The 10,194-nt window shown below is 40.3% G+C and overlaps 1 protein-coding gene across 4 annotated transcripts; it reads left to right on the top strand.

The window, feature by feature from the left end:
• Positions 1-217: 217 nt before the first annotated feature.
• LOC142545996 (exocyst complex component SEC15B) lies at positions 218-7,960 on the top strand. Of its 4 annotated transcripts, none has more exons than XM_075653474.1 (2): positions 218-2,753; positions 7,945-7,960. In XM_075653474.1, exon 1 carries the CDS (start codon positions 338-340, stop codon positions 2,738-2,740), a length of 2,403 nt encoding a protein of 800 aa, XP_075509589.1. In that variant the 5' UTR covers positions 218-337; the 3' UTR covers positions 2,741-2,753; positions 7,945-7,960. The 4 variants fall into 4 exon arrangements, with proteins under 4 accessions (XP_075509589.1, XP_075509581.1, XP_075509604.1 ...); XM_075653466.1 differs by lacking the exon at positions 7,945-7,960 and adding an exon at positions 3,594-4,581; XM_075653489.1 differs by lacking the exon at positions 7,945-7,960 and adding an exon at positions 3,371-3,387.
• Positions 7,961-10,194: the final 2,234 nt, after the last annotated feature.

The following is a 10,194-nucleotide window of genomic DNA, read 5'->3' as shown; positions in this document are numbered from 1 at the left end:
TATAATTTATTTTTTACATGTAATAATATTTTTCATATTTATTTTCCCAATATAATCACATCAATTAAGTTTTGAAAAAAAAAACTATTTTTTGAATGAATTAAATCTAAAATTTATTTATTAATTATTTTTTAACAGTTAATATGTGTGAAAAACAAATGTTTATAGTGACAAAAAAAATAATAAAAGAATTGGTCAAAAACTGCGACCAAATGAAACTGTCATTTCCAAAATTTTCCACTGGCACAAAAACGCCTTCTCTAAATCCTTTCCGTCTCCTTTGCGGTTACTGTCAGAAAAAAAGACCCCAAATACGAAAATCAAGGAGGACGAGACGATGAGCTCCACCAAGACTCGCCGGAAGATCGTGCCCGCGGCGGCGGAGAATGGAGACACCGCCGACAAGCAAGACCAGCTCCTCCTATCCGCCTCCATCTGCAACGGCGAAGACCTCGGCCCTTTCGTCAGAAAAGCCTTCGCCTCTGGCAAACCCGAAACTCTACTCCACCATCTCAAAAACTTCGCCAAGTCCAAAGAATCGGAGATCGAAGACGTGTGCCGTGTTCACTACCAGGACTTCATAATGGCAGTTGATGATCTCCGATCTCTCTTATCCGATGTCGATTCGCTCAAGTCCTCGCTTTCAGACTCCAACTCAAGGCTTCAGAATGTCGCCGTTCCCCTCCTCACCTCCCTCGATTCTTTTGTCGAGGCAAAAAACAAGTGCTCCAACATCTCGCTTGCGATAAATTCCCTCAGCACTTGCGTAAATGTCATGGAGCTCTGCTCGCGAGCTAATTTCCATCTCGGCAAAAGTAACTTCTACATGGCGTTAAAATGCTTAGACTCCATAGAGAATAATTTTCAGGACAAAACGCCGTCGTCAACTCTGAAAAGAATGTTGGAGAAGCAGATCCCGGCGATTAGATTTCACATAGAGAGGAAAGTGAGTAAGGAGTTTGGGGATTGGCTCGTGGAGATACGAGTAGTAAGCAGAAATTTAGGTCAGCTCGCCATTGGACAAGCGTCCGCTGCGCGTCAGAGAGAAGAAGAGTTGAGGATTAAACAGCGTCAAGCTGAGGAACAAAGCCGACTTAGCTTAAGGGATTGTGTCTATGCGTTGGAAGAAGAAGACGGAGATGAAATTGATGGGATTGTTGATGGAAGTAATGGTGGTATAGGGACATCAGGGTTTGATCTGACGCCATTATACAGAGCTTATCACGTACATCAGACACTAGGTCTGGAAGATAAGTTCAGGCAGTATTATTTTGAGAATAGGAAGTTGCAGTTGACTTCTGATTTCCAGGTGTCTTCAATGACGCCTTTCCTCGAGTCTCATCAGACATTCTTTGCGCAAATCGCTGGTTTTTTCATTGTGGAGGACCGCGTTTTGAGGACAGGAGGAGGGTTGATAACAAAGATGGAGGTGGAGAACTTATGGGATACTGCTGTGAGCAAGATGTGCTCTGTGTTGGAGGATCAGTTTTCTAGAATGCAAACTGCTAATCATTTGTTGTTGATTAAGGATTATGTGAGTTTGCTGGGTGTCACATTACGGAGATTCGGGTATCCTATTGATGCTTTGCTTGATGTGTTGAGCAAGCATAGGGATAAGTATCACGAATTGTTATTGTCTGATTGTCGTAAGCAGATTGCTGATGCGCTACCTGCTGATAAGTTTGAGCAGATGTATATGAAGAAAGAGTATGAATATTCTATGAACGTGCTTTCATTTCAGCTACAAACTTCGAACATCATGCCTGCATTCCCTTATATTGCTCCATTTTCGTCTATGGTTCCTGACTGCTGTAGAATAGTGCGTTCATTTGTTGAGGATTCTGTGAGTTTCATGTCATACGGTGGGCAGCTTGACTTTTATGATGTGGTTAAAAAGTACTTGGACAGGCTATTGACTGAGGTCTTGGATGTGGCTTTGTTGAAACTCATTAATGGTTCTATCAGTGCGGTTACCCAGGCCATGCAGATGGCAGCGAACATGGCTGTGTTTGAGCGGGCTTGTGATTTCTTATTTCGTCATGCGGCACAACTATCTGGAATTCCTTTAAGGATAGCGGAGAGGGGTAGGAGGCAGTTTCCCCTGACCAAAGCCCGTGATGCGGCAGAAGAAACCCTCTCTGGATTACTGAAGCAAAAGGTTGATGGATTTATGTCTTTGATAGAAAATGTGAATTGGATGGCTGATGATCCCCCGCAAGGAGAGAATGAGTACGTGAATGAAGTGATTATTTTCTTGGAAACGTTGGTTTCAACTGCTCAGCAGATTTTACCTGCTCAAGTTCTGAAGCGGGTTTTGGAAGATGTTCTTTCTCATATATCCGAGATGATTGTTGGGGCTTTACTTGGGGAATCTGTTAAAAAATTCAGCATCAATGCAATCATAGGCATCGATGTGGATATTAAGCTGTTGGAATCATTTGCTGAAAACCAAGCTCCTCTTTTGTCTGAAGCAGATGCGAACCAGTTGAAATCAGCACTTATTGAGTCCCGGCAAATGGTCAATTTGCTAACGAGCAATCATCCAGAGAGTTTTTTGAATCCTGTTATTAGGGAGAGAAGTTACAATGCATTGGATTACCGGAAAGTCGTCTCCATTTCGGAGAAATTGAGGGATCAATCAGATCGATTATTCAGTTCCTTTGGAACGAGAGGAGCCAAGCAAAATCCTAAGAAGAAATCTCTAGATGCGTTGATAAAAAGGCTCAAAGAAGTTAACTGAAGTTACAAAAACTGTATGTTCCATCGTGTTGTGTTATTTTTTTTTTTTGCTTGCTTATGCTTGTCGCTTGTTTTGCACAGTTTTCACTTAAAATCATTCATAGACATTCTTGTATGTGTTAATGTCATTTTGTGCAGATGCATGTTATAGCCAATACTTTAGAAATTTCTGGGGAATATTCTTCGTATTGTCTTTCTTATTATTATTTTGAAGCTTTGTTAGGGAATTTGAGATGGGCACTCTAATAAAAGCTAGTCTGGTGTTGATTCTGTGTGATAAGATTGAATAGAGAACATTTCTATTATTCTTTAGGTGTGCACCTCTTCCAGCTAATGGTAATGATCTCTCATTACTGAGGAGAATTCATGGACATTCTTGTATGTGTTAATGCCATGCACCTCTTCCAGCTAATGGTAATGATCTCTCATTACTGAGGAGAATTCATGGAGTACATATTGTGAAATAACCGTTGTGTAGATAACAGCAATATTTGTTCTCCAAAAAACAATTAGAGTGATGATATACCACTTGAGTGAATATCTAGAAACCTTGAGCTTAGTTACCTGTTATTAAAGTTAATCTTAGCATGAATTTGACGAGTGTGACAATAGTTATGAAGTCATGCATCAGGAAAAGCATGGAATTTAATGCTCTATATGGCACTTTCCCTAGGAAGATACTTTTCATATTTAGGACCGACTGACCGGGACTGCTGGACTACTTGGATGACCATTTTATGCTATTATAGACTTTTATTTGCCTCTTTCATCATCTTCCTTTGATTCTTTAAATTGACTTAGAGAACACATCTTTTAACTAAGGTACGATAATTTATTTTTGATATTCTTCCAAGTGTAAGGGTGATATATGAGGTCAAAGCTTCAAGATCAGAGCTTCATGGGCATCAAAATCGATGCTTCATTGTCCCGGAGTTCAGGCGGAATGGTGATTTTGCTGAATTTCCTTTTCTGTTTCTGGGTGGTTATGGTTTGATTGTGCAATGGGAAAGAAGAGCAAAATAGCTGCGCAATGTTCGGTTTCAATTTTAGAAATTTGTTTTTATTCACATGAAATGAAAATGTGTGTGTTTCTTCACTTCCCAGGACATTTATGAGAACTGATGGGGAGAAGGGTTTTCCCCTTTCCTACTGAGGCTGACATTATCTGATTTCATCTTTTTCCACATCCTTCAATCCAGATCCCTCTCTCTTAAACAACATACATTATCTCCCCTTCAACCTGGGAGATATTCTTCCTGTCCCACTGACTCACTCACTGGCAACATTTTGGCTTTTTTATGCTTTATGTCACTATGGTTCAGGAATTGTACAGGATTCTCAGCAAATTGGTAAATAGTTACCCTACCTCCTTAGCAATTCATCTTATATGTTTGTCACTTCTTATATGTAGTATTTTCTGGGCTTCCTGTAAGTTAGATGTTTAAAAAGCTTGAATGTGATCTGGACAACAGACGTTTCTCCCAACAAATTCAAAGAACTCTCAACCCCAGCCCATCCATTGCTGCAGTGTTTCACCAGGGAGTGCATCCAGTGTTTCTGAAATTCACCTACATGACTTGTGTTCTGTAATTTGACCAACGCCTTCCTGCTGTGTCTGTAGTTTTATGAAAAACTTGTATGCCTTTTTTGCCTGTTTCACTCTTGAGTGATGTGCATCTTATTGGTATAGATGCATGTACTGTGCTCTATACATACATTCTCAGGGTTAAAGATTATCATCAGATATATGGTAAATATGATAGGGTAATAGTAATAAAAGTAAGTCGCGAGGCCTTGGTTCTGTTCGAGGTAGTTTGCAGCAGTAACTCTATTGAAACCTGTAAGTTTAGAAGTAGCATGGTAAGGACGTTGTAAACTAAGAATAACGTTAGTCTGGAGGACAAAGGTTAGACCCGAATGAGAATTTTGACCCGGTACCAACTTAGCATAAAGCATGTGAATTACGTATATGCAATATTACTTGATTCTTGTATTATTGCATATAACTCCTCCTTTTCTATTTCTTATGATGCTATTGGAGCTTATCGATATAAACAAATCGATTAAGATAGTCTTTTGTGGCTCCCCTGGGGACGAGTATATACATGCTACACGTCTACCTAATCTCGAGTGCAATGATTTGTTGCTTGATTTTAAGGCTACGTTTGGTTTGGAGGATAAAATAATAAAATGATTAAGAAAGAAATGATAAAAAAAATGATTGAAGTTAGATTAGGATAAAATAATATTATGTTTGGTATGATTTTTAAAAATGAGATAAATAATAATTTTTTGATGAATTGACAAAATTGCCCTTCCAGTTTTGTGTCGGTGGCGGCGGCGGTCGACGGTAGTTGGCCGGCCGGCGGCGACGGCGGCGGTTCGGCTATCGGCCGACAGGAGGAGGGGGTGGTCGTCGTCGGTGGCAGCGGCGGTGGTCGGCGTCGTCGGCGGTCGGCGGCGGCGGTGGTCGGCCGGCGGTCGGTGTAGGGAAGTGGTGGTGAGTTTGAATTTAGGAGAATGGTAAAATTGGAAAAATAGGATGGATTAAGAGTGAGATAAATAATACTAGGGGTGAGGATTGATTATTTTATCACATCTAATATAACCTAATCATTCATAGGGGGATAGATAGACTTGGTTAAATAATCACCCCTACCAAACATGTGATTAGGTGGTTTAAAAAAATAAACCCACCTAATCACCCCCACCGAACGCACCGTAAGTATGTAACTGATTACTGCTTGCATTAGTTATGGCATGGTGTAATGAATCTATACATGACTTCTGAGCTTTGAATCCACGAGACGCCAGTCTCTTGATGATTCCTGAAATATATACTATGGTACTTGTCGGGTATCATTCAGTTAATCAGTTCTGTCTTGTTTTGTTTTGGTATGGTGGTGTCGGTGTAACATCCCTAGTTTCTTAATTAAAAACGTAGTAAATTATTATTAATTTTAAATGGCCGAAAGCTCCAATGACCGAAACACCAAAATGAAACTTAAGACTTGCACTGAAGTCTCGAAAACAGCAGCTTCAAGCATTTATAAATTCTGTACTAAAATTTCGAAACACACCATCTTCATAAACCATGAAAATATCATCTTAACAACGGATCAACCTCAACATAAAATTTAACAACATGAACTTCAAAATTCAAGCATGAATCACGCCTGAATAAAAATAACCTTAACTAAATAACTCATGAACTTAAAACTGTTTTGCGGAATATTAAATTGGTTCGGATAAGTGCTCCTCAACTCCGGATCATCAATCTTCTCAAGACACCACCATATCGGTCATTGTCATTTTCATTGATGAAATATAGTGAGTCTAGGACTCAACAAGTAGTTCTCAACCTAACGAATGATACATATAAAAAGAACACATACTTTTTATCATTCTTCCTCGAAATTTTAACATATAAAAATACATTTGTACCTCATCTCAAAATTTTCAGAAATAGCTCCTCAGATTTTCGGAAAACATAACTGTAATGCCTGAAACGTTATTACGGTAATTTGAAATTAATCATCGACAAGTCAATGTGATTATAGACGGATCATCTCGAGGCTGTAATTGGAATTGCTTTAGTCTGCATGGTTGCGTGACCAGAAGGTCTCGCGCATATGCGCGAGGAGTATGCGCGCATATGCGCGAACAGTGCGGAAGCCTATGGTGAGAGACAGAACCTTGGGCGCATATGCGCGACGACGGGCGCGCATATGCGCGAGGTGACCAGTAGCCCAAATGTGGATTCCAGAGAGGTTGGCGCATGCGCGCGAGGATATAACACGCATATGCGCGAAACAGTTGAGCTGGTTTGGTGCCAAGGCAGAATATTCGGCGCACATGCGCGGTGGTGGATCGCGCATATGCGTGCGCAGCTCGTACAGTCAAGCCCTGAGACAGTAAGTCTCGCGCATATGCGCGAAGACAGTACGCGCATATGCGCGAAGACAGTACGCGCATATGCGCGAGAGGCTTTGGACGAATTTTGAGGAAGACACGTATCACTTGCATGCAATATATATATGTATAAGCTTTCTTCATTCCAGCAAGAGAAAAGACGAGAAGTCAGAGTAAATTTCCCTCGAGACTTTTCGTACCATAGATTTTTGATTTTAGCAAATCCGTCTATCAGAATTTGAATCCGACTTCAGTACTGTGTTCCTATCGACGCAGGCTACAACTGGACGTAAGTTTTGTTACGTTTTGATGTGTCTTGAAATTATGATACTTTTAGAATCGGATATGATTCATATATGATGTTCTTGACATGTTAGACATCGTAGAATCGAAGTCAGATTGAGAAATAGATTGATTATGGAATTGTTATGAATTTCGGAGTTGATTGGGTTCAGATATGATATCAGATGTGTATCGTTATTGACCATGAGTTGCAGGAATTGATATGTATCGATTTGTAATGCTGGGGATATTGAGATTGTACAGTTATGCTGTTGAAACAGAATTTGATTGAGTTCTGATTATATCCAGTATTGATTAAGGGAGGTATTGATATTGTATTCATCGTTATTGTCATTGCCAGATTGAGTATTGACAAGCATTGAATCCGAGACTTCGACAGAGTCAGATTGATATAAAGAAAGGTATAAATAAATGTTGATTCGGGATTGCACAACTCGAGTTAGATTTGACTTGAGTTTCCCAAAATCACATACGGAATGATTATTGCATTTGATATTGCAATGCTTGATATTGATATGCTTACTCTATTGAATTGTAGCAAAGCATGAGTTAGAGTTAGGCAGATCCGCCTAGTCTTTGGTAGAACCGCCATGGCAGAACCGCCAAGTCACTGGACTTTTGGATATATATTGATAGACTGAGGAGAAGACCGACTCCTATTGCAGATCTTCAATATAGACAGCCAAAGTGTGGGACTAAGAACGTACCACCATCTAGCTGGGGTAAAGTAGATGGGAGAACGTTGCGTTCTTATTCAAATCGGGATCCCTAAATTAGGATGAGTCGAGTCAGAGTTTAGGAGTCACAGAGTGTGATTCAGAGTTTGTATTGATACATATTGTTCAAATTTGATACTTGTTATTGATATGTGTTTCATGCTTTTATATATGCTTTTATATGACTGCATGTTTACATTGTTTATACTGGGATATATATATCTCATCGGAGTTATCCGGCTGTTGTCGTGTTTGTATGTGAGCATGACAACAGGTGGGGCAGGTTCAGGGTCGAGGAGATGAAGAGAGATCGTGATTAGAGTGGAGACTACGGACTTTGAGTAGAGATATGGTTTAAACACTTGATTTATAGTCGTTAAACCTTAGTTTGAATGATTGTATATAGTACAAGACTTGTACTTTAATACTGACATATATATTAGAATGTATTCCATTACGTTCCGCATTTCATATTGTATATATAAAAAAAAATTAAGTCATGTTTATTATAATTGATTAAATTGTCCCAAATGATGATTAAGAGCATGATTAGCGTCCGGGTCCCCACAACAGGTGGTATCAGAGCGATAGATCCTTTAGACTGAGATAGGAGCTAGTGAGCGGGGTAGATTGAGTTTTCTTTCCTTGCTTATGATCGCTAGCATGTGTTACTGCTTTATATAATACATGTTTACTTGACTATCTGATTTGATTGTAACGTGTATTATTAAGAATGAATCAGAACCGATTCTTGATCAGCAGTAAGATGATCAGAGGCGGACTGAAACAAATATGTTGTACTTGGTTACTAATCCTTTTGGTAATCAGATATGCCTCCCCGAAGAATACCAGAACAGGGTAGTACTTCGAATCCTCCAATGGATGTTACAGCAACACTGATGGAAACACTGTTGAAGAGGTTTCAGTCATTTAAACCGTCAACCCTGAAAGGGACAGAGACATCTGTTGACTGTAAGAGTTGGTTAGATGACATTGAAATGCTGTTTGAATCCTTGGACTACACTGATGAGCGGAGAGTGAAACTGATAGGGCACCAGTTGCATGATGTTGCAAAGAACTGGTGGATTACAACCAAGCGGGCCTTGGAGCATCGAGGTACAGTTATTACCTGGAATGTATTTAGAACTGAGTTTTATCAGAGATTCTTTCCAGTGTCGTACAGGAAAGATAAGGGAGCAGAATTTACAAACTTGAGACATGGTCAATTGAACATTGAGGAGTATGTGACTAAGTTCTCTACTTTGTTGCGATTTGCTCCACATGTGGCCGAGAATGAAGAAGCTATTGCTGATCAGTTCATCAATTATTTGAATCCCGAGATCTTTACATTGGTGAACACAGGGCGATCGAATAATTTCATTGATGCCCTGAACCGAGCCAAATGAGCAGAAGCTGGTCTGATTAGACAGAAAGGAGCTTCCTATGTTCCTCCAGCACCGAGACCACAGCAACCACCTCCCAGATTTGAGGGTGGTAGCAGCAGTGGTGGAAAGAAAAACTTCTTGAAAGCTAGAGGAAAACAATTCAAGAAGACGGGGAGCAGTTCATCTAGCTCGGGTGGTTCTTGACAGAGCCAGAGCTATACTGGAGTGTACTGCAGAACTTGCAGAGGGAGACATCCGACTGAGCAATGCCAGGGAGTGACTGGTAGTTGCAACGTCTGCAAACAACATGGACACTTTGCTAGGGTGTGCCCACAGAGAGGTTCCCAAAGATCTCAGGGAGCCGAATCATCTGGATCAGCGGCACAGACTGATAGACGATCCGCTGCTGTTCATTCGTTTCAGGCAGCACCAGCTCAGTCACAGCAGAGGCCCGGAGGTAGCCAAACAATGAGCCAGCCTCCTAGACAGCAGGCCAGAGTATTCGCTTTGACATAGGAGCAGGCTCAGGAGGCACCAGATGATGTTGTTGCAGTAACTGTTTTATTTCTGGTTACCCTGCTTATGTATTGATTGATACTGGTGCTTCTCATACATTTATTTATGAGAAATTTGCATTGAGTCATGCTTTGCCTATTGAGTCATTATCGTCTGTAGTGTCTGTCTCTTCTCCGTTGGGGACATGTTTAATATCAGTGAATTCTGTAAAACATTGTATACTACAATATGATGGGCATGAGATTGATTTAGATTGCATCGTACTTGGATTGTCTGATTTTGACTGTATTATCGGAATTGATATGCTGACCAAGTACAGAGCGACTATTGATTGTTTCCACAAGATTGTGAGATTCAGACCAGATATGGCTGATGAGTGGAAATTCTACGGTAAGGGTTCTAGATCTAGAATTCCTTTGATATTCGTATTGTCTATGACTCGATTGTTACAGAAAGGAGCAGAGGGATTCCTTGTCTATTCAGTTGATTTACTGAAATCGAGTCCATCATTGGCGGAACTGCTAGTGATCGACTTCAGCATTGAGTTAATGCCATGTACAGTTCCGATTTCGAGGGCTCCATACAGAATGTCACTTATTGAGTTGAAAGAGTTGAAAGAACAG

This window comes from Primulina tabacum, chromosome 1, assembly GCF_025594145.1.
Source record: "Primulina tabacum isolate GXHZ01 chromosome 1, ASM2559414v2, whole genome shotgun sequence".
NCBI classification, from domain to species: Eukaryota; Viridiplantae; Streptophyta; class Magnoliopsida; order Lamiales; family Gesneriaceae; genus Primulina; species Primulina tabacum.
Note: the sequence above shows the minus strand (reverse complement) of the source record. Positions and strands in the feature narration are given on the sequence as shown.

What these genes read in the sequence shown, in the direction of transcription:
- LOC142545996 (XM_075653474.1), top strand. Translation starts at nt 338, where the DNA reads ATGAGCTCCACCAAGACTCGCCGGAAGATCGTGCCCGCGGCGGCGGAG.